Genomic DNA, 24,843 nt, shown 5'->3' on the forward strand with positions numbered 1-24,843 from the left:
TAATATTGAAACAAATCATTATCAAGTTATTCCCATCAGAAGGAACCTGTCTTCAAGAATTCATAGTCTAATAAACGCCGCGGTATTGGCTCAAAAATTTGATGTCCAAAAATTTCAAAATCTTTCGGAGGAAGAAATGGAAATAATGTTTGAACAAAAATGGAAAGAATTTTCTTGTGGAATGTTTAATGGAAAAGTTGAAAAAGGAAAACCTGACTTTATGTGTCCAACATGTTTCATTTCCTAGTAAGTGAGAAAGTGAATATAAGAAACAATTTCCCTGTTTTTAATATAATTTTATTTTTTCTTTGATAGTTCAAGACTAGAACATCTACTTCACGAAGTGAATCTCCATTTAACCTTTTACAACGAAAAAACATTATGTAAAAATTGCAGACAGCCTTTTCTGCATTGAGAAACCAACCGAAGGATGTGACTCTGTAAAAACAGAACTAAAAACAATAATTAAAAGTGCCTTATATTTTCCAATTGTTTAATAAAATATTTGATTCAATAAATTTTTAAATCCCTTAATAGAAAATTCTTCGAATGTTAAGTTCAAAGGTATAAAATTAATTGTATCCGAGTGACATTGCGACACAGAAATTAGAGTAGACTTGGTCGGCTGTGGATTCAATATCGATTTAAAACAGGAGCCGACAAAGAAGAAAAGGTTTGTTTTATCAATCAATCATCTTGAAATTCATGAATAGTTCTGAGTAACTCTAAAGAAATGCTCGATTCTTCCTCACGAGAACGGAAACAGATCCGGGCAAAATAAGTTTCTGGGGAAACTCGCAGATAAACAATTAAATCTACTCTGAACTCAGACGAGTGAATGAGAAGAGAGAAATTTTTCAACGATAAATGAGATTCGAAGTCTCAAAAATTCCCCAATCTTCGGCGAGCTTCGATGAAACAATTGCCACTAAATATCGATCTCGCCTTTACAGATACCTTTACAGGTAATGAAGTTGTCTGAAGATGCCTGTCAAACATAACCATTTGAACGTAATGCTGAAAATGATAGCAATATCGATCAGGATCCTGATACATTAAATTTGAAACATTAATACCAGCAACGTCTCGATATTCTTCAAGAGGTTCTAAAAGTGTATAGACCTGGTGGTCGGTTAAAAACCTCTTGGTAAATGGTGATTTTCCGCAACCGATATTTCCTTCAATAATAATTGTAAGCAGTCGAGTTTCATTCAACCTAATTCCAAATGGAAGATTCTTCTCCAGTCGATGACCGACTGTAAGAAGGTTAAGTCGATCATAGTTGACAAGAGTGTATTTCTGAAGATCTAACCTCGAAGGATATTCCAGGTTTTGGAGAATCAGTTTCGGGTTGATCTTCTTCAAATGGAGCAAGTCGGTCCAGGTGTCCTACTTTTGCCTTGGAGTAAGGGTTTTTTCGGATCCTGTAAACGAAATCATTGATCCGGTAAACCACTAAGTAATAGCCTTCCCAATTTCTTTGTAGTCTCGGACATCGTCCTTTCTGTCTTCAAGGTTGAAAGAGCCAGACAGAATCTCCGGGATTGAACTTTAAATCCCTGACTCGAATATCGTAACGAGTTTCTAATTTATCCGAAACCATAAAAATTCTATTTCTAGCAAAACGATGAATTTCTTCTAATCGTCGATGTAAAAGAGAGGCACAATCTGTTTGGTACTGTTTTTGCACAGCAACAGGGCCTTTTTCTAAATCTGATGGAAGTCGAAGATTTCTTCCAGTAAGCATGAGGGCTCGCGTCTGTTTTGTCGTCTCATGAATCGCAGATCTGTAAGATAAGAAGAAGAAAGAGATCCAGGAGTCCCAGTCTTTTTGATTTTGCTCTACGAAGGACGACAAATATTGTAGTAAGGTTCGATTCAGACGTTCTATTATGCTGTCAGATTGAGGATGCAAAGGAATCGTACGAGTCTTTCTCACCCCTAAAATCTGGGTAACCTCTTTCATTAAGGTTGATTCAAAGATTCGGCCTTGATCAGTATGAAGTTCTAGAGGAACTCCGTGTCTACAGATAACCTCTCTAAGGAAAACTTGAGCTACAGTAGAAGCTTCTTGATTGGCAAGTGGGACCACTTCGGGCCACTTGGTAAAGTAATCGGCAATAACCAAAGCATATTTATTTCCTAAATAGCTTGTAGGGAGAGGTCCGAGAATGTCCATTGCTATTCTCTCAAAAGGAGCTCCCGCGTTGTAAACTTGAAGAGAGCTATGTCCTTTAGCTCAAGGCCCTTTCTTTGCCGTGCAGATTCGACATCTTCGGCACCAATCTTTAAAGTCCGTCCGGTAACGCGGCCAAAAGTAGAAGTTGCGTATCCTGCCCAGAGTTTTGTTCGAGGCGAAGTGTCCGCCTGTAGGAGAATCATGGTGAAGAGCAAGAATCTCTGGAACTCGTATCCTAGGAACCAAAAGTTGCCACCTGATTTCCTTCAAGTCTGCAGATTCCCATTTACGGTATAAAATTCCGTCAGTTAAGAGAATAGAGTCCCATTGAGCCCAATAAATTTTCAAATCTGGCTCGGCTGAAGATGTATCCTGCCAGTCTGGGCGGGTCTCTGTTTCCTTCCAGGACTTAATTTGAGTTAAAGTGTTGTCCTCTTGTTGAGATTTTCTCCATTCCTCCAGGTCTTTTTCGAGAGAAACCTTCCGTAATAAAGAAGGGGGGCTTAGGATTTTCTCTAGACGTGCACATTGTTTACATTCTTCGCACAGTCTTCGGGAGAGAGCATCAGCGTTTCCGTGATGAGTTCCTGCTCGATAACGAATATCAAAATGGTACTGTCCGAGCCTTTCTAACCATCTAGCTACCTGACTTTCGGGGGATTTGAACGAAAGTAACCACCTAAGGGAAACATGATCTGTTCGTATCAAAAATCTTCTGCCGTACAGATAATGATAAAAATGAACCACGGTCTTTACAACAGCTAAAAGTTCTCTACGAGTAACACAATAATTTTTCTCGGTTTTACTCAGAACTCTACTGAAATAACTAATCACTCTCTCTCGACCTCCTTGAATCTGTGACAGAACCCCACCTATTCCTGAAAGAGAGGTATCTGTATCCAAAATAAAAGGAAGTTCGACCTCTGGATAGGCTAAAATCGGCGAAGAAATAACATTATCCTTTAATTTCTTAAAAGCTTCTTCGCATCCCGGGGTCCAGTCAAAAGGAATTCTACTACTCTCCAAGTAGTGGAGAGGTTTAGCTATGCTAGCGAAACCTTTTACAAATCTCCTGTAATACGTACATTAGGGTGATTCGGGAAAAAAAAATTTTTTTCTTCCAAACAGGTTTAAAAGTTTCACTTAGGTATACAAAGACACCAGTTAAAATTTTAGATTTTAATATTAATATTTAGGGGTGGCTCATCGCACTTTTCGATTTTCCATAAGAATAACATAGGAAAAATGTTGTTTGCTTCTTCTAGTTTTTATAACTAGCTAACGAAGGATCGTACAAAAAATCCAAAGACATTTTTTGTAGAAAATTGAATGCTCTACAAAAACGGTCTGTTGTCAAAATTTCGTAAAACTAACTGTGTCAAAGTTACAGCCTGTCAAAATTCAAGTTACCTATAATTTGACCTGTTTTGAATGTTAAAGCGTAGCTGCCGGTCTCATAAAGTGCGCATGAGTTTTTTTGTGGAGCGTACATTTTACTTTAAATAGATGATAACTGATGATTAATTTTTGTAACAATGAAAAAATTGTACACTTTAAAAAAATTTTTAGCAGAAATCTGCTCTGAAATTGGTTTTCTCGTTTTATTATTTTTTTTTAGTGGTAAAAGATAGTTTTGTTTCATTGTTGCAAAAATGAATTATCAGTTATCATCTATTTAAAGTCGAGTGTACGCTTTACAAAAAAACTCATGTACACTTTTTTATAATACCGGTAGTTACGCTATAATATTCAAAAAAGGTCAAATTATAAGTAACTCAACTTTTGACAGGCTGTAACTTTGACACAGTTAGTTTTACGAAATTTTGACAACAGACCGTTTTTGTAGAGCATTCAATTTCCTACAAAAAAATGTCTTTGGATTTTTTGTACGATCCTTCGTTAGCTAGTTATAAAAACTAGAAGAAGCAAACAACATTTTTCCTATGTTATTCTTATGGCAAATCGAAAAGTGCGATGAGCCACCCCTAAATATTAATATTAAAATCTAAAATTTTAACTGGTGTCTTTGTGTGTTTTTTCTGATTCACCCTAATGTACATAGACCTAAAAAGCTTAGTACTTACTCTTTATTTTTAGGTGTCGGCCAAGAAGAAACCCTCTCGATTTTAGACAGGTTGGTCTGCACACCTTGAGCTGAGACGATGTGTCCGAGGAAGCCTACTTCTCTTTGGAATAAATGGCATTTTTTCGGGCTCATTTTTAGGCCTACTTGCTTCAGCCTGGTTAAAACTTGTTTAAGATTATGAACTTCTTCTTCAAAGTTCTTGCCAAAGACGATTATATCGTCTAAATAAACGAGGCATATTTTGCCAAGGTCGAGTGTCTCGTCTATTCAGGCTAGAGGGTAAGAATCTTTCTTTGTTATATCATTCAGCTTCCTGTAATTAATACAAAATCGTTTGGATCCGTCTTTCTTGTTAACAAGGACGATTGGTGAGGCCCAGGGGCTGGACGATGGTTCGATTACGTCATTCGCTAGCATGTCTTCCACGAGCTTCTTCACCTCGTCCCGGGCGTTGAGAGCGAATCTCCTAGGAGCCTGTTTTATCGGGGAATTTTCTCCAATGTCGATCTGGTACTTGATGGAAGTACATCGGCCCTTGTCGCCACTATTTTTGGCAAAAGAATCTGTAAACTCTAGCAAAAGAGACCTAAACGATTCTATCTGCGTTGGATCTAACAAAGTCGAAGATTTTTCGACAGGGTTTTGTAGATGAAAAGGAAATTAATGCTGAGATTCGTCTTCAGAAAGTTCTATTTCTCGAATTTTAGAAGTCCACTAAATTCCATTTCTAACCGGACAGAGAGCTATTTCGCGATTGTCTGAAGCTAGTCAATTTCTCTTAGTCGAGATAACACAGTTATAAGCTGTAACAAAGTCTATTCCCAAAATACCTTCATCTTCTATATCTGCTATAAAAACCTTATGTGGAGAGTCGATACATCCAAAAAGGTTAATTTGGACAGTAACCTGTCCTAAAACCGGGGTCGTCTCTCCAGTGGCTGTTCGCAGGAATAAAGCGGGAACAATGTGGTCATCGGCTTTAAAGAGATCCGATAGAACCACGGTCACTTCCGCGCCGGTGTCTATTACCCAGAGACAATCGACACCATTCGTGGTACCGCGTGCGCAAAGACCAGACTGTCTTAGACTTCTAATTAAAAACTGTTCATTAAGAGGGCTTTCTCTTTTGACAATTCGCGATGATTTTCGCCCTGGAAAATCATCCAAAATTAGTTTTTTGTACCAGTTTCGGCTGAAGAGCTAGATTGAGGATTTCCTTCCCTAATTTCTATCTCTCTTCTTCGCCAATTTTGGGAATTTGAACTCGAGTTTTGCATCATTTCTCTACTATTCTAATTAAGTAAATAGCAATGATTGGCATCATGTCCAATGTTATTACAAAATAAATAAGATAAGACAGTTTGATCTGTGGTAACTGCGCTTCTGATTTCGCGTTTATTACTTTGATTATGAAGAGAACCACGATTTTCACGATTATGGTAATGATTATTATTCTTATTTCTTAGGTTCTGATGCTTAGTCTTTTCCGAGCGCCCATAACCTCGTCTTTCTGAGGTGTCTTTCGTCACCTCAATCTGACGGAGTTTGCCTGACCCGAAATATTGCTTTCGCATGGCCTCCACCTCGAGAGCTTTGGCCGTTACCTCTCACTGGGAAGTTAGACCTGATGTTCCAACAGCCATTTTAATTTCAGGATCGCTAATTGCATTTAGAAAAGCCTGCGTCGCTAATAAATTACGAGACGGTTCGTGATCTGGTAAAGCTACTCGAGAAAGCCGTTCAATCTCTTGGCTAAGTGACGCGAGGTCCTCGTCTCATCCTTGTCTCCTGGTCTGTAATTGAGCTGTGTACAGTTTCGTCAGATGGTCATTTCCGTATCTCAATTTAAGCGTGGAGCTACGTTTATCATAATCGGAAATTTCTTCTTCTGACAATGCTATCAAAATATTTAAAGCAGGAGTTCGAAGACACGAGGCAAGGCTGTGGGCTTTCATGGCGGAGTCCCACCGATTATGCTTTGCAATAGTATTGAATTGTCTTTCATACTCAGCCCATGGAATTTTTCCATCAAAAACAGGCGGTTTTAGAGAGCAAAAAGGTTTCTCGAATATTTGAGAAGAAACCCCAGGAATTCTTAAATTATTTAATTGATTCAAACGAGAATAACGTGCCTGAACGTGAGACAGAGGCTCGGAAAAGCCAACCTCGTTTTCTACCCTTGATCTACAAATTGGGGAATTGTCTATTTGCCTAATAAAAGGAACAGACCTTGTGTTGTTAACATCTTGGGGAAGTCCTGGATATTGGACTTCCTGAACAGCAGGAGAAGGAACAGGAGAGGGAACTGGAGTTGCAACTACGGAAACTCGGGGAGTGACGGCCGGTCCTCCAAAGCCGTTCGCCTGATAAACTGATTGAAGAGCCGCAACAATTGTCCGGAACAACTCGTGTAAACTAGCTTCCGAACGTTCCGAACGTTCTTGTTGGTCTTTGAGTAGTTGAACTAGTTGTTGTTGGTGACGTTCGGCGGTTTCTTGCTGTTGATTCACGATTCTTAGCAGATCAATCTGATTGAGTGAGACCGCCGAAGGTTCAGGAAGAGCGACCACTGAAGGTGTAGATACTGTTTCAGGGACTCGCGGATTTTCCGTGATACAAGGATCATCTCCGCAACTTTCCCTTCGCTGAGAGCGTGTCAAACGACTATTGCTCATAATTAATTCACGCACTGAATTGACTCAAGAAAAACTCAAGATCCCACTTCTGACACCAGTGTAACGTTCTTTGACGTTGCAAAAATTAATACGGATTCGTGAGCTTATTTAATGAGACAAATTAAAAGCGCAAATAAAATGTTGTGGAAAAGCTTTAATAGCAGAGAACGTGTTTCTAGTTTAAAGTCTGAAACAAGACTGTTTTTACAATAATGTTGGTTGACGCAGCAACCTTATTCTTTTTTAAAGACATAAGAGGTTTATAAACATCTTTTATCTATGATGACTGCTAGATCATTAAAAGGGGGTAAGACTGGTGATTTCACCCTATGTAACAATATTAACGAATGGTAAAGAAGAATTATTTATGCATTTTGACTTCTCTGGGGTTGCAACGATTGTATTATAACATATAGTGTTCAACGTTAATGTTGTTTTACTTTGTACCATGTAATAAACAACAATCAACAAACGTCGTACAGTAGGTCATGATATGTAAAAATATCACTACCATCGGACATAAATACATAAGCGGGAAAGCCCTCCTTAATTAGTTAAATGTTTGGGAGTTGCATTTCTTTTTTCGGTGTACCTTAGTTGACCTCCTACACGTGAAATAACTAACTATTCATTTGATTCAATTGAAAGAAGATTAATACAATCATTCTGTAGTAGTTACGAATAACATAGCTAATGATTATGTTCAGGAGCAACATTTTTGTTGAGGATGCAGGTTAGATCTGAGAGAGTTAGGGTAAATTTATATGAAATCAGAATTTTGTATAACAATTATAAAAGTCTTTATTACAGATACACGGAGAAAGGTGTGTTTATCAGCGGTTCGTTTTCTACAGACTGACTTTGACTTTTCGAACTTGTCTATCTCTCAACCGTTCTCTCTCACACATACACGCAACTCGCTCGTTACAATTTTTTTTTATTTTGGTTCTTGACGAGGATTATCTAGCATTGTTGATTTGAGCGACATTGAGACGAGTTGCTTCCTCACGCTCACACACACAGTAACGCGCATCAAACATATCCAACAATTTTTAAGTGAAAAATATTAAAATGAGTCATTAAAGACCATTGCCGAACAGTAGAGTATAATTCTTTTACTAATGTTGTATTTTATTGTCTGCAACAAATCTGTATCCGGTTAATTTGTTCGGCATATATATTTTATACTTCTATCTTATTTTATAAATGTTATAAAATTTATGCTAAGCGGTAAGCTGTAATAAAATTGACAATTCGAAAATTTGGTGATTTCGAAAAATTAACGACGGAGCCAGGAATCGAACCTGACGTCTAGAGATGCTTAACCGGAGCCTTACTCCACTAGACCACCTAGCCGCCCTGACTCTGTTGTCGTTAATTTCTCTCATCACCAGTGAGTTCGAATTTGTTTTCATATGCCTGGTAAGCTATAATGTCATACATAGGAACACCCGAAATACGGAAGTACACAGATCTGGGTAGCCCCTAGCCAACCAAAATGTCCGGCGATCGTATTGCTTTGAGTTTTAGTGAATAATTGGAGAAATTAACTAAATGCCAAACAGTAAGTTATAATGATTTGTTGAATTAATTTTTTTTTACAGAACCATGCGACGCTAATGCCTCCCAAAGCCACCCTACAAGTCCAGCGTTGTCTCTCGTAGATTTTTTTTTCAAGAATATCCTGCAACACGTGCCGAATATGTGCTTCCGGTTTAAAACGACAAAAAACAATTCAATCAATACAGCTCGCAAACTGTGTCAAGCTGTCTCTGTGTCGACGCAGGATCGCCAAATTCTTAGGTGAATTTTGAGCTACTCTACTATAATACCTAATGTACTATAAGTTTGATATTTGAACCTAAAGCATTATTTTTCTCTTCCAGTAACTATATCCTCTCCATTTTAAAACAAATCAGTAAATTATAGGTCATGACGTCATTATAAGTATCCCTATAATTGACCTAGTACCTATGGGTCCTAATTTAACTGACAGTGTACTGGCGTCTGTGTATGGTACTCTCATCCGTTCGACGAGTACCCCTGAACTGTGCCGGAGTGTGTTTGGCTGTGTCGCTGTGCGTTAGTTTGAAATAAATCGACCATTACTTCAAGAGGATTTACTAGATTCCGAATTCTGTTGATAACATTCCGTCGCACCTTGTCAAGACAGTTGGTGAGTATAATTTTTTTTATGACGAATTGGGAGGTTTCTAGCATGGCGTAGGTATGGAGTTCTGGAGTTGTTCCGTTCCATGGATACACGTATTGCCTATGTCTCATATGGAGATGAATAAATGAAGAAACATTGTAACAAAAGAAAAACAATTTCATTCTATAATTTTGACAATTTTACAATGAGAATCAACGCTAGAACTAGTTCTTTTTACAAGAAGGCTTTCGGTTAGCAGAATAAAAGCGTACAACTTTTTAGTTCTTGGAATGGTAATTGCAGAACCAATTCTCTACAAGCCCATAACTTGACAACTAAACCTTACGAAAAAAAATATTTTTAAATGGCTGTGTGTATTCATACTTTCTAGAAGTACAATAAGGCCAAATATGTATGAACGAATTTCAGAACCTTAAATTTTTCGACATTGTTATTTTCTGGATAATTGTTGCAGGTGCTGTTTACGCAAACAACGCGCAAACGATTCTAGCAACAAGATGACTGCAATTTTCCAAACTAGGTTCATATGTGATCAATATTTGAAGAGCATGGGTGCTGAAATTCAGAACCTGGTGTTCATTCCACTTTTTCTTAACACCGCACGAAAACGCAAACGAATTGTTGTGATATTCCTCAGTTTTGGGTGACGCACAAACCACGTGAACGATTTAAAGTAATAGAAACGCATTATTTTAGCTATTTACCACATTTTTTACGGTCCTGGTACGGTGTATCTGGTTGGAATCTGGAACGTCCGGAATTGAACCGCTCTCGGCGCATGCGTGGTAATTCATTCTGGTATGTAGCAAATATTGTAAATGAGAAAAAATAATTTTTTTTACTGGTAATTTCGATATTTTCTATTCAATTAGTTCGTGGTGCTGGCTGCGCCAACCGATGCACAAACGATTGGCACGACAATGCTTCTGAAATCTATAAGTCTAAATCTATAATGATTTTTTTCAAAAACGAGAGACCGCGCAAACGAGAGCGAGTGATATTCCTCATATTCAAGCCACGCGGGAACGATCCTAACTACTTTCAGTCGATTATCTTGACTTTGAGTGCTAACTTTATGAACCTCAAAGCAATCGCGATATCTGCCATAACGCTGTTAAACTTTTGAGGTTGAATCGCTACACATATATATACGATCATTGTATACAACCCTGGTGTAAACAGCAAATAAGAGAGAAGGAGACGAAACTCAAGCTTGCGTACCAGTAAAACTTGCGCCCGTTTTTGGCGTAGAGTTAGTAGTACCGATTTCCGCCACTCGCCGCGTTCCTGTTCTTCGGTCGTTCGAAATATGTAAATCAGGCAGCTGTCAACACCTCCGTGAAATTAGCCCCCCGAAGTTATTATTTTTAAATCTAATTAATGCAATTCGTTTGAGAATCGTTTGAGAGGGTTTGAGAGTAAAGAAAAATCGTTTGAGAGTTAATAGTTTTTCCGGAAAATTGATTTTAATTTTGGGTGTGGAGTTGGCCCCCATATTTTCTATCTCCTCAAGAAATCGACTTAGACGGTTAATTTTTTTTTTAATCTTTTGAGAATCGTTTGAGAGGATTTGAGAGTAGAAAAAAACTGTTGGAGAGTTAATATTTTAATTGATATTCCATAATTATTGAGTGATTGATTTCCCCATGATTTCCCCTAGTTTCCGAGCACTTCCGGCCTGCGCAATGGATATGCGCGGTGTACATGCGCAGTGTATCTAAAATCAGCTGGAGGCCGGTCGTGAGTGTTCTGCGCCGAAGAAACTAGCGTTTCTGTTTCATCGTGTGTTCTCCAGTAACAAAATCAATTAATCCTTCAAAAAATTGAGCAACATTCCAACGAGAGCAATAATGTTCAAAGAGCGAAAGAACTTTTGAAATAAAGTCGTATAATAAATTTATCCGACGTTTTCGCACATTGAATAATTATTTAATATCAATTAAAATATTAACTCTCTAACAGTTTTTTTCTACTCTCAAATCCTCTCAAACGATTCTCAAATGATTAAAAAAAAATTAAACGTCTAAGTCCATTTTCTGAGGAGATAGAAAATATGGGGGCCAACTTCACACCCAAAATTAAAATCAATTTTCCGGAAAAACTACTAACTCTCAAACGATTTTTCTTTACTCTCAAACCCTCTCAAACGATTCTCAAACGAATTGCATTAATTAGATTTAAAAATAACAACTTCGGGGGGCCGACTTCACGGAGGTGCTGTCAACACCTGGTCAACACATAATGATCATAATATTTGAACGACCAAATAACACAGATGGAATGAGTGGAAAAATTAGGTACTACTAACTCTACCTTGAAATCTAGCCCAAGTTTATATTCCGGGTTTCGTCTCCTTCTCTCTTACTTCCAGGGTGATAGGGAGTGAGGTGTATTCGATAGAAAACGAATTTTCGTACAAGCTTGCGCATTCCGTCAGTTGACGTCACAGCAAGTCATAGTAAGCCTACAGCGCATGCGCACGTTCAAATTACAACGTAACCTTAACTATAACTTCAATAAACGTATAAACAAACGCGGTGGGTCACGCATCGCGTTGACTCGCATCGTTTCACGAATTCAATAAAATGTTCAACTGTTCGATTTAGGACTGCAAGAATCATGGTGGAACCTGTAGAAGTGAAAGTAATCACATTTCCGCCATGCGTGAAATGAAGAATTCAGTTAACGTTTCACGTGTAATATTCTAATCTACCTTGGAATCTTTTAACAGTTTTGAGTTTACCGCCTGTTGTGACGTCAAGGAGCGAAACTTTTCTATTGGCCTGTCCGCAAAGCTGCACTGTAGCACACCTTACTCCTTACACCATGTATACAACGAAGCACGTACCACCGCGCGTTACTCTCTCATCCTACCGCTCTATCTCCCACGCACTTCAGAATTCGTCAAGAAATTTTTTGCTAAACAAACTCACGTGAGAAGTCTCTCATTTTCACGCTAGTAAAACTTACAAAATTGCGTGTGTCGCTTACTTTTAACATTTTTACTCCATTTGAGTTACACAATCGTTCCCCTGCACTCAAAATTTCCTCCGCTACATGCCTCCAGATTTGACATCTTGTTCATGATTCAGTTTTGTGGTATAATCCTTTTGTTCTCTGACGTTTAAAATTACTTTGTTACCAGTTATGAAACTTCCATTTCATATAACGTTACTCTAATTAGTTCGTACCTCAGGTCCCACCTGTAGACTCTAGACTTTACCGAGTCTTTCGGTACCTTGCCATTTGCACATAATAACGCTATGAATTCAAAAGTTATAAAAATTCTGAACAAGTAATCTTTGTCACGTTCTTAAAATACTCCATTTTGTTTACAACATTAGTTTTGGCCGAACAACTAGCGATCTCTCCAATCTAATTTTTAAATGATTATCCAGTATCTAGTATTTGTAAACGCTTTATTGAGAAAATAAATACTTCAAAATATATTTCCAGTAATTTGAAATAACATTGGTCGCACTAAAATCCCCATTTCCCCTCTCGTCATAATCGCAACGTAGCGACACTTCAGCAGAGCCACACTCAGCGAAGTTCGGCATTCCAAAAGGCAAGTGGTCATAATTATTAATTTTTTTTTTGAGGAATTAATCCCTGTTATCTGAAACGAGCGATTGAGTTGAGTATTCCAATGCATTTCAATGCTTAACCGGTATTTGGCGACCCAAAACTATTGAGTGTGCGTCTAGCTGTATTTTCGTTACCGAATTCCAGCGGTTAATTTCTGGAATTTCCGGGAACTGTCGCTGCGACATGACTCTCCTATTGGTTAAGACTGGGTAGCAAAATACTGCGGCAGCAGTAGTTTTGAAAATCCAGACTAAGAAAGATATGTGTGCTTGCAAGAATTTAGGGTACGTTTCGAAATTAGCTGGCAGCATTAAAAACTCCCTAAGATAGAGGCAGAGCTACCTACGAACTCGGCAGAGCAAAAGAGATAAAAGATTATTGACAGCACTGGGATTTAATATCGGAACGCACCTATCGTAAATGGTTGTAGCTGCATTCAAGATGGCCGCCTCGAGTCCGGCTCAACAGGATGTGGAAATTTTTCATGCCGATTATTTGGTTGTAAGATTCTGTAACTTTCAGATTTTTTCATCGAGCCGTTTCCGATATCATCGTGGGAGTTTGCCGGATAGACAGAGAGACTGACAAACAAAGCAACATTTCTCTAAAAACCTGTTTTTCGGATTCAAGATGGCCGCGTCGAGTCCATTAAATTCGACAATTTCTGATGCGTTCCAAAATTAACTTCCAGTGTTATCGACATGTTTTTATCTCTCTTGCACTGCCGAGTTCGTGAGTTAAAGTGGTTAAGCCCGCTGCACACGGTGCTTGTTTTGCTGATAGATCGTATGCGAGGTACTAGGATGACTACTCTGCTGGGAGCGCTGCTAGAAAGTAGCGCCTCTGATGGCTCTGAAGCGTGGTCGCGTGCTGGATTTCGGTGATAGAACGTGTGCTATTTTTCGTGATGGTTTTCTTCAGTTTTCTTGCGCGTTTTCATTGTTCTGACTTTTTTCGACTGAGATCCAAATTAAAAAATGACGCAAAGGTGGTCCGCGGAGCAAATAACAGTTTTAATTGATGCATACAAAGAGGAGCCGTGTTTGTATGCAACCAATTCGCCGAACTATCACAATAAAAACCTTTGAACCATGGCTCTTAATCGAGTGAACAACGCAGTGTTGAGGTTAAGGCCAGCGTCGACGACAAAAGAGTGCTCAAATAAATTCCATAATTTGCGAAATCAATTCAATATTGAGCACTCAAAGGTTAAATCCTCTTTAAAAAGCGGGACTGGCACCGATGACGTAAGTATTCTTTACTATTCAACTAAAAAATCTAAACTAACCTTAAATAAAAAATATAACCAATAATAAATATTTATGTAAACATTTCCAGATTTATAAACCGAGCCTGTGGTACTACGAAAAACTTTTGTTCCTCGATTCCTACGTCATCCCGCGTAGAAACAGAACTTCTCTTGATAGTCAGGTTTCGCTGTCCGATATGCCGCTGAGTCAGGTAATGCTAAAAATGATAAAACATGAAAAACACTTTGTGAATGCAAAACTCATGCCTTTTTGTTTGTAGGGTACAGCAACACACATGATGGAAGAGAACTCCGAAGACGGAGCTTATTACGAGAACGTTGAGTACGTGGATGATGTTTTTATCACAGAGTTTGACGGGATGATTCGAGCGCAGGAGAATCTCTGTGGATCTTCTTCGACAATACAAGTGTCGGATACGAATAGTATTTCGCTGCAGATCCATAAACATTCATCACCATCTGCACATAGGAGTCGCTAATCATCCCTTTCATCAGTAACGGCCAACAACCTGCAAGAAAATACATTTCCACGTCCTCATAGTTCCTCGCAATCCAGCTCTTCGACGTCTGGAGTAGGCTCTTCGGCAAAACGTAAAAGAAAGAATCCGCGATTGGACGACAGTGACGAAATTTCCACCGTCATAAAAAATTTAAGATTCCATAAATGCGCCTATCACCATCAACACGCCTTCGACAAATTCAACTCCGGACTGCGTAGATGGATTTTTAACATTCATGGGGAGCTTACTGCGACAGTTTCGAGATGAACAATTGAAGCTGGAGGTAATGAATGAAGTTACCCAATTAATTATCAATGCCAAAACTACCGACTACCATCGATCAAAAAATTAAAAAAAATACCTCAGCTCTTGAAGCTTTAAGCAATGTACGTACATCGATGTTAAAAATTAAGAGAAAAAGAAACTAAAAATCCGAATTTATACCTGTACGTGATTGATCTTGATGTATAAAAAACAAAACAACAAAAAATAAATATTTTATTCTGATTGATGTGTAGCACTTCGAATATAAGCCACTGTATTTTGCTATGAATATCGATGTATCGTGTCTCTACCTCTGTAGAAAAGCAAAATACTATTTTTAAAAACCTGATAAAAAAACGACGAACGAGAAATTTTTATTTTCCACGTGTTCCTTTTCAAAATTCAAAAGTCGAAAAAAACACCCTATCGTTCCTCTATCTCTGTGGAAAAGTGAAACATTTTTTGACGAAAACGATAAACAAGATAAAATTTTATTTTTTCCGTTTAAGTCAAATTTTCAGAATCTGTCGAATCGAAAAAAACACGCTATCGTGCCTTTATCTCCGTAGAAAAGCAAAAAAAACTTTTAAGAAGCCTGAAGGGAATGATAAATGAGAAATTTCCATTTTTCATGTGTTCCTTAAATTTTCAATTTTCAAAAATCGACAAACAAACCAGAAAAAAATGATGAACGAAGGAAATTTTTGTTTTCCACATTTTCCTTAAATTTTCAAAATTCAAAAATCGAAAAAAAACACTCATGACAATTTCTTCGATGTAAAATCTTGTTCGATCGAGGGGGAATAAATTCCGGTTAGAAAGTGACAGAAAAAGAGTACACCAACCTGTTTTGACATCACCGACAACCAAAAAATCTTGATTTTCATTTTCTTTTATAAAAATTCCATTCCATAAGTCTCCTGTTTGTTTTTTCATTTCGTTATTTATGTTTAATATTTCACGTCATTCTTTATGTATAATTGTAAGCATTAAAAATTACTCCAATTGCTAAAATTAAGGTCAACGCGAAGCGGCGAGATCGATGAAGGAACAAAAATTAACTACAGTTCACAGTTCTCAGGAACTATGGATTTTTCTCGGTCGAACTTTTCTCTCTGACACCAGCTTCGATAATCGTTGAGAAAAAGTCGTAAAAAAATATAATCGTTCCCTTCGTCGCTTGCACTTCGAACGACACTCTGGCCATTCACACTCTCCGGAATTTATCGAAATTTCCCAGAAGTCCTCGGCGAATATCCAAAAACTCGAGAATCTGTGTAATTTTGGAGGGATTCTTTTTTCAATTGTCGATGCTGCTTAGTCAAAGAGATATTTTCAAAAGTCTTTCGTACACAAACAAAATTCGAATAATATAAAACCAGTAATGGCATTTATTTATTTCTGTATAAACATTGTACAAATACTGTCAAATACAAATACAAGCCGCGGCCGCAGTGCTAGTAAATAAATTAATAAATGAATAAATACTATGAACTTGCTCGTAGAGCAACGACTAATAGTTACCTCGTTCAATAGCGGTATATTAAAATGGCACTATGCCTGTAGTATTAAAGTATTCACAAAATTTATCTCGTATCTCTAGAGCTTCGTTACTGCTTCGGTTATTTCTCAGATATAGGGAGGCATTCTGCCCTTCGGATAATTGTACTGCATTACAATTACTATCAACGCGGGTTGAGATTCTGTAATTATGCGGTACGTACCATTGACTGGAATCATTGTTAGATTTATTGATTAAATAATTATGTAAAAGCACACACGCGTAAGTTATTCTCTCTACTTTTTGAACGGAGAGAGATATCGTAGAAAGTAAAACGCGCCATCTGTTTGCCAGTATGCCAAAAGCGTTTTCAACAGTTCTGCGAGCACGGCTCAATCTGTAGTTGAATATTCTCTTGTCAAGCGTCAAGTTTCTATCCGGATACGGCTTTAACAAATTAGGTTTCAAGGCAAATGCGTCGTCACCGACAATTACGTACGGTAATTTGTAACAAAAGCCTGGAATTTCACATGGAGCAGGTAAGTTCAACGTTCCATCGTTGATCTTAGTCCATAATGGGCTCTCACGCAAAACAGCAGAATCGTGCATACGTCCATTTCTTCCGACGTCAACGAACAAAAATCTGTATTCAGCATCGACAAGACCCAGAAGCACAATGCTGTCTTTTCCCTTATAATTACGGTAAATCGATCCGTCACTTCGAGGGGGACGAAAATTGATGTGTTTCCCATCCAGCGCACCGATGCAATGAGGAAAATTCCATAAAGTATCGAATTTGTGAGCGATAACCTGCCATTCCTCCGGCGATGATGGTAAATTCCATACTTTTGAGTCGAGTACTTCTACTATTGCTCTTAAAGTTTCGTCAATCACTTTTGAAATTGTGTTCACGGCTATGCGAGTGGAGTAGCTCAAATTTTGAAAGGTATTGCCCGTTGCTAAATATCGAAGAGTCACAGTGAGTCTGTCCCTCGGTGATATAGCTTGACGCATAACGGTATCCTGTTTTTTTATGGCCGGAGTCAGAAGTGTCAACAACTCATTCCAGTCATCTTCCATCATTCGAGTATAATTGGTGAAACTGGCTGGATCTTCAGGGCTAAACAAAAATTTAGTATAAATATGCATTGAAAAGTCAAGTATAAAATTGAAAATCCAAAAAAGTAATAATAAATAAAATGAAAATCATATGGTTACATACCCGAGCTCACGAAATACCATATTTAGAACATTCTGTCCTCTATCACGCCGTAACAGCCACTCGCGACTCCACAATTTACGTTTTCGTTGTTTCAGTAGATGTCTACGTTTAAAAGCAGTTACTACAGCTGACACGATAATTGCTTTCCTACGTCGAATTATTTCAGCCGCAATAGTTTGTTGCACTCGAGCGTCCATGGTACTGTTGAGGTTAGAAATGCTGGGACTACGTATTCGCCCATACTTTCCCTCTAGGCTCCCTGCACGCCAGCACGCCTAGCGACAAGCATCGTGTGAAGCAGTGTGAAGGGTGTGAAGCCAACCCAACGAGGGCGCCATCGTTGCACCCAGCGCCACAGCCAACTTGGAACCCAGCGGTAAAATCTAGCAAGCAATCCAGCAGCAAAACAAGCGTCGTGTGCGGGGGGCTTTAGCTCTGCCTTTATCCTAGGTAGTCTTTAGTGTTGGCCATCAACACCGATGGTGTTGGCAGCCAGTTTCAAAACGCACGCCAACGCACGCTTCGTTGTACATAGTCATAGAGTTATAGAGCCCTATGAACAGTGCCATGGTCGTAGTCTCATCTATCATCTGATTTAGATTCTCGATGTGTTTGGAACAGCCTTATCTACCTGCTTATCTAAACTTCAATAGATAAATGATTGTATTCTACTGTATTTCTAGTGAACAACGTTGTTTTGTGATATCGTAGTGCAGGTTAAAATTATAAATAAGCCGTCTTCTCAAAAAAAATTTAACTTTTCAATATACAACGTCCTGCACTTGTTTTATCCTCCAGAACACTTACATTCATCTGCATTACACGATGGACAATTTTTCTACGCAGAGGTACACCGAGACTAAAATGGAAAGCTTTGATTCTTGTATGATCGATGCTCCTAACCAACAACCAGAAATGGTTCAATCAGTCACAGAACAGTCGCAGCCGCAGCAGCAAATAGACTCTCAAGAAAGTCACGATGGTATGCATCCACAGCATCAGTCAACACCGTTGCCGTTAATACAAATTCAACCAAACTCTCAGCCAAATGCAACACTTACTCCGGTACGACTTCCGGCAATCCTGGATGGAGAATTCTTCACCGTAATCAGAGTTCAGGAGACGAATGTCACAGTCAGATGTCTACAGTGTCAGAAATTGCTCAACGGGAACCTGAAATCAACTGGGAATTTTCTTAGTCACGTCAAAGTATGATACACTTATAATTCATTATTATGTTTAAAGTATGACCATTCCTTTTCATTTATTTATGAAGTATTAATCTAGCAGTTCTCTTCTTTCAGAGAGTACACCCGTTTTTGATTGAAAAAATTAAAACAAAATCTAATCAAAGGAAACCTGCCACTGTTTATATAGACATGACTGCTGACTCCTGTCCAGAAATCGTCAGAACTAAGAGAGGATATAGGAAATGTTACAAAAGTGTAAGGTTTTACTGGCATTAGTATTCCATTTATGTGTAGATCCTCGAAATTCTGTTAAATGCATTATCTTTCATATTCCAACTTAATCCAAAGTCGGTATACATATAGACCATGTTGGGTGGGCCAACAAATTTTTTTTTCACACGTGCCTCAAAATTTTGGTAAAGTATATCAAATAGAATATCTCAGCCAAATATGAGCTCTTAATAGTGGTATTCAGAAATGCCTATTTTATTTTTTCCTTTTTCCATTTAAATAACACAAAATAATAGCGAAATTTTTGAATTTCTTTTTCTATAAACTGCTTAACTTAAAATATCTAAATTACAGATTTGTAAAGGAAATTTCACGGTTTATAAAAAAGTATTGAGATAACGTTTTCCTACCTCTAACCGATAAGAGATACCTATAAACATAAAGTAATTTTGAATATCTCTTAATCGATTAGATTTGGGAAAATTATATCTCAGTACTTTTTTATAAACCATGAAATTTCCTTTGCAAATCCGTATTTAAATATTTATAAGTAGAGCCGTTTACGTGCAAAAAAAATTCAACAATTTTCCGAGTTTTTTTTACGCTTTAATCACACGAAAAATAGAAAAAATAAAATAGGCGCCTCTAAATATCAATATTATGAGCTCATATTCGGCTAAGATATTCTATTCGAGATACTCTACCTAAATTTTGAGGCACGTTTGAAAAAAAAAACTTTTTTTGCATACCCTCACGTGCCTGTGTAGCAACAAGACCGAAATCATTATATCAAACAGCGAGTGAATCGCAGATACTCACGACAATTTGACTGTCATTGGGATGCTCATTCCTTTGTAAAAGTAGGACATTCCATGTGTCCTAGGTCACCTTCAAACCTTGTCGCCTTTGATATTGTTCCCCTCCTGCGCTGTTCTTGTACTATATTAGAGTATAAAACCTTCCCTGATTTTTTTCACAATTTTTCTGGTCCTTTTGCAGAGTTGTCAAGAGTTCAAATTCGATAGTTTATAAAATCTGAGAATTTTGAATCGATGTTATCTTGGACTTGAAATCTTTTATCAGCAAAAAACAAGGTGGTCGATGGATTCATCTTGAATCCAATTTTTCTTTTAAAAACAAAGTACTTGGAACCTTGACAAGAACTTTGATTACCAAAAATTAGTTTGAAGATCAATGAGCAAAATTTCGTAACTATTGTCCATATTTTAAATATCACTTTTTTTCACCATCTATACATTTTTTAATACCTAACGACATTTCCCTTCAGATGGGGAAATTCAACATTCATCTACGAAGAAATAATTTGACCATTTTGTTAAAAATTATGCAACTCTCAGAAATGTCGAAACTTTATTTTTTGGGTTCTGTACCACTATTTCAGATTCAATGACGTGTTCCTACAGATGAATAAAATCCATTTCCACTTGCCGTAACGGAAAAAAAAACCGTATAAAACAGTTACTTTCGCGATATTTTTGAACGAAAAGAAAAATGTACAGGGTTATCAGTAAAAGGTAAAAAAAAAACAAGTGATAAAGAAGAAAAACAACATCTTCAATAGTATGAGAAAAAAAAAAAATTATTTAAATAAACAAGTAATCTCGGAAAAACACCCGTTTATTTAGAAAAAGTATAGGTTTGTTGGTGAAACATGAAAAATAGATTCATTTTCGGTAAAATCACAAGTTTAAATTAAACAGGATATGGCAATTTTTCATGCCAACTATTTGGTTGTAAGATCCTGTAAGTTTCAGATTTTTTCATCGAGCCGTTCCCAAGATCATTGCGGGAGTTTGCCAGACAGACGGACAGACTGACAGACAAAGCAACATTTCTCTAAAAACCTGTTTTTCGGGTTCTAGAGGTTCGAAAATGCTAAGATTCGTTGAAATTAGAAATAGTGATTTTCTACTAAAACCAATATTGTTTTGATTCAAAAACAAATTTGCACATTTGTACGTATAGTCAATCAATACAACTTTTTCGTGTATTCATACTCTACCTGAACAGCCCTAACCGTTTGAAGACTGATTCTATATTATATTATGAGATCACACTTTTATCACGCACAACATATCTACGTTCATAATATTACTAAAAAAAGAAGAACGAGGTAAAAATGCAAGTGATACTTCAATCTCTTAAAATTGGGCAAATAGAAGGCCACGTTGCAAAGGTATTCAGCCAATGTCCGAGCAATGCTACGAAGAACATTTTGAAATTTTTGATCAATTCAGCATTGCACATTTTGTTCACAAGTTCCTAATAGTGATCTTCATCTGCAGGGGCTGTATTTCTCAAATTCTGGTTTGTGGTTCTTGAAGAAATGCACATGCAGAGCATAAAAACTATCATCTTTGATTCGAAGATTGTAATTAAGCTTGCTGTAGTAATGTAATAGTGGTGAAGTTTTGGTCTTAATGATGTGGCTCAAAGAGTACTTTTTTTATGATCCTCAAGACAGTAAACTTCTACCGACATAATTATACGTTTTAGGGAAACACGAAACCAAGGATTCATTTTTTTATAAAGTTTAAAATTTTGAAGATTAATCAACCCTGATAAATTCATTTTCATTGATTGGAATTTTTGAGGTTTATTCAACTTGTGATTGAGCTCTGGAATATAAAAAATAGAACTAGAACAATAATAAAGGTGAAGTAAATCTGTAAATATTGCTGGTAGGGTTTCGAGATCATTTTCTGAAAAGCTACCTTTCAAATGCTGTGGCTACAATTTCTTCAGTATTGCCCAATTAAATCATTGGAAATTTGTGCGACTGTTACTTACAGCCATTGGTTACCATATGATGAAAATTTTTTATACAGTCTTATTTTTGATTCGATCAAATATTTTATGAAATTCTGCATGATAGTTTGAATGATTACGAACAAATACAAATCGATGCTACTATTTAATCAATAAATCACCTCAATTATTTACTTGACTGAATATGAAGTACTTCCGTGATATATCCTTTCTACTTTGTCAATAATAATTTTCTATATAATTCGGTAATAATTATTGTTCATTATGTATGATTATGAATTTCAAATAAGCCATTCATTCGACCTTTAAGATTAAGTTTCGAAAATCCTTTATAATGTTACAGTATTGGAATTCTTTACAGTCGGGTTTAATTGGTATTATTAATTTGAATCAAAATGGAAAATATTGAAACAAAATTATCTCTGGTTCTAAAAAAGTTCTCAAGACTTGAAGTATTTCAGACTTCGATTTTTTTGGCTACACTAAAGATGACTCATATAATTTGAACTTTTCCTTCCTTACTTTGAACAATTAATAATTAATTTATTGTTTTCTCAAAGGAGAAATACCCACCCGGATCAGACGAAGCTTGTGATCAGCCGATCGAATGGTCTGAATCTCCAATACCTCGCAGGCGGAGATCGGAAGAGCCAAATGACACTGGTGAAATATTGAAGTTGTCACATAATAACTCATTTGTGGTCGAAGATGAGTATGACGCCATTGGTCGTAATATTGCGGCCAAATTACGCAACATGCGACTTGATCAAAGGATAATTAGTGAAAAACTGTTGAATGATATTTTATTCGAAGCACAACTTGGTAATCTCCACAGAGATTCAAGTATACATATATAAAAAGAAACTGTACATAGTAATATCATCCACTTGGTGTATAATGTGAAAGAAAGGACACATTCATTTTTGGGGGATGGACAACGTATGTGCTGAATTCAATGTTTTGAAAACAGAATCCACAAGCACTGCACTCATCTACCCATGAAACTGTAAGAGTTTCACAAAGTTGAAATTTGTAGCGTCAATGCAACGAATCAATGAAGCAAGGTACCAACCTTTCGCAACCTTATTAATTGGAAATTTGCAGGTATTGCGATTGCAAAGTGAGTATGCTTCGCTTCATTTATAGTATTATTACTAGCTGAAAAATTGATGTGACGTCGGAATAACTCCAAGTGAGCTAAATTTTCTAGTACACCTACCTTTTATCATTCATAATATGCTGTGAAAAGTTTCCAGCGATCTGTTATAGACAGTACTTTTGACAGTGCTCAGATTAGTTAAGTTTGGATAAGGATTTTACAACTACAAAGGTTAAAAATGATAAGTTGAGCAAATTTCAAATGTTGAAGATTGTGTATAGTTTTTTTCATAGAAGCAATAATATCTACAAAAACTCAGTATTAAAGTCACAACACAAGCAAATACTACTGTTTTATTATACAAAAAGAACCTGTGAGTTATATTTTGAACGAGAGACATATTGAATGCATATAAGTTGTATATAAAAAAAAAGTGTTGAAATGCATTATGACAAAAACCTTAATTTTTTCGAAAAAGCAGCTGTCAGAATGTATACATTTTATTATAATTAAAGGTTATACTTTTTCTGCTGCTAAATGCGGATTGTTTACACATTTGAGAACACGACAACTCAAGGTCATTTTTTGTTTCATTCAGCTCTCGTTTTCCTTTTTTATCCTTCAAAATAATTTTCTCAACCGAAAAAAAAGCTTTAGGAATGAAACCATTGATGTCATCAAACATATTATAGCTTTGAGGATAACATTCAGTTTTGCAGGCTACTGAACAAATATTGCATTAAATAATTGCTATAGATGCTGCTGGAACTCTAAACTGGTCTTCCTGGAAATCCTGTTTTCAAATTTCACACCATTTTTTGTTCAAATCGTAGTCTACGTCTCATAAACAAACAATGGTTAATTTTCCAATGTTATTGGAAAAAGCGACTCTATCCCCGTATCTTTCTTCAAGTGTTTTCTTCATTGTTTTTTCGGCTGACTTATAATGTTCCAATAATTCTTTCAATTTCTTCAATATAAAGTGGCAGTTGTCATTATTTTTTATGTAAGAATAAATGAGTTTCATCGTTACAACAATTTGAGCATCCAGAAGGTGACCTTTTCTGTTTCTTATAGTTAAAGCATGACAGTTAACAAAGCAAACATCGTGGTATTTGGCTTCAGCTTCAACTGAAACAGATTCATAAGTAATGCGTTGTTTAACACTTAGCTGGCACCGTCCTCCAGCATAATATAACTGGTAATACTGGTATACTGGACGTCTCATACCCTAACCACTAAAATTCATATCGCGAAAAGTACTGGTTATTTTAATTTGCAAAAATGATTAGGTAGTTTGTTTTCCAATTTATGTATATGAGGTATTCCATACCAACTGAGAGGACATTTTCCCTGACCTCCGCTAATTTGCTTCATTATTTTTTATATGATTTTACAACCTAAAAAAAGCACTTACCATTTTTTTCAGATTTTTCGTCCCAACCATTCTTTTTTCAAAAATGTTACAAACCCTTTTATGGTCCTAAAAAAAACGCTATTTTTTTATTTTATTTTTTACAAAAATTCACATAATTTCTGGGTCCCAAAACAAACATTTTGAGCCATAGTTCAGAGTGGAGAATTGATTTTTTGTATTTTTTAAATATTTTTTTAGGGGAATAATATTTCTTATTTTGTATGTACTATCTAGTAATAATTCCTAATGGCTCGGCATTTGCCAAACTAATGGATTTTTTCAATTTAACAATTATTTATAATCGAAATAGTTAGAATGCTCAATTTTTCTTTTAATTTTTCTGGAATTGGCTTGGACGATAAACGTCGAACCATTTTCAGTACATTCTTACCATTTTTTACGTAGTTATGAAGTATTTCATGAAATATCGTATGATTTTGCTATCGTCGCCCATGTATACGAGTAAGATTTCAATAATTAATTGCAGGACAACCATGCAGACGATCGACTTGAAATTTTTCACAGATGCGTAATCCCTATGGACGTATATTCCTGAGAAATTTTAACTCATTCTTATCATTTTGACAAGGCGAGCCAACCTCCTTAAGACGTTTATCGTCCAAGCCGATTCTAGAAAAATTAAAAGAAAAATTGAGCA

At 36.7% G+C, this 24,843-nt stretch overlaps 3 protein-coding genes across 3 annotated transcripts; 2 read left to right on the forward strand and 1 right to left on the reverse strand.

Annotated features, from left to right (window-relative positions):
- Window positions 1-13,532: 13,532 nt before the first annotated feature.
- LOC107223619 lies at window positions 13,533-14,978 on the forward strand. Its single transcript, XM_015663354.2, has 3 exons — window positions 13,533-13,948; window positions 14,040-14,162; window positions 14,232-14,978. Exons 1-3 carry the CDS (start codon window positions 13,793-13,795, stop codon window positions 14,448-14,450), a joined length of 498 nt encoding a protein of 165 aa, XP_015518840.1. The 5' UTR covers window positions 13,533-13,792; the 3' UTR covers window positions 14,451-14,978.
- Window positions 14,979-16,097: 1,119 nt separating this feature from the next.
- On the reverse strand, window positions 16,098-17,748 carry LOC107223616 (protein ALP1-like). The gene is made up of 2 exons (XM_015663351.2): window positions 17,459-17,748; window positions 16,098-17,356 (listed from the first exon to the last, which is right to left on the reverse strand). The coding sequence occupies exons 1-2, from the start codon at window positions 17,653-17,655 to the stop codon at window positions 16,279-16,281; spliced, it is 1,275 nt and encodes a 424-aa protein (XP_015518837.2). The 5' UTR covers window positions 17,656-17,748; the 3' UTR covers window positions 16,098-16,278.
- A 26-nt stretch (window positions 17,749-17,774) lies between these two features.
- Window positions 17,775-24,223, forward strand: LOC107223618. Its single transcript, XM_015663353.2, has 4 exons — window positions 17,775-17,834; window positions 18,257-18,667; window positions 18,763-18,903; window positions 22,230-24,223. The coding sequence occupies exons 2-4, from the start codon at window positions 18,284-18,286 to the stop codon at window positions 22,524-22,526; spliced, it is 822 nt and encodes a 273-aa protein (XP_015518839.1). The 5' UTR covers window positions 17,775-17,834; window positions 18,257-18,283; the 3' UTR covers window positions 22,527-24,223.
- The last annotated feature ends 620 nt before the right edge of the window (window positions 24,224-24,843 follow it).

This window comes from Neodiprion lecontei, chromosome 5 (genome assembly GCF_021901455.1).
Source record: "Neodiprion lecontei isolate iyNeoLeco1 chromosome 5, iyNeoLeco1.1, whole genome shotgun sequence".
NCBI classification, from domain to species: domain Eukaryota; kingdom Metazoa; phylum Arthropoda; class Insecta; order Hymenoptera; family Diprionidae; genus Neodiprion; species Neodiprion lecontei.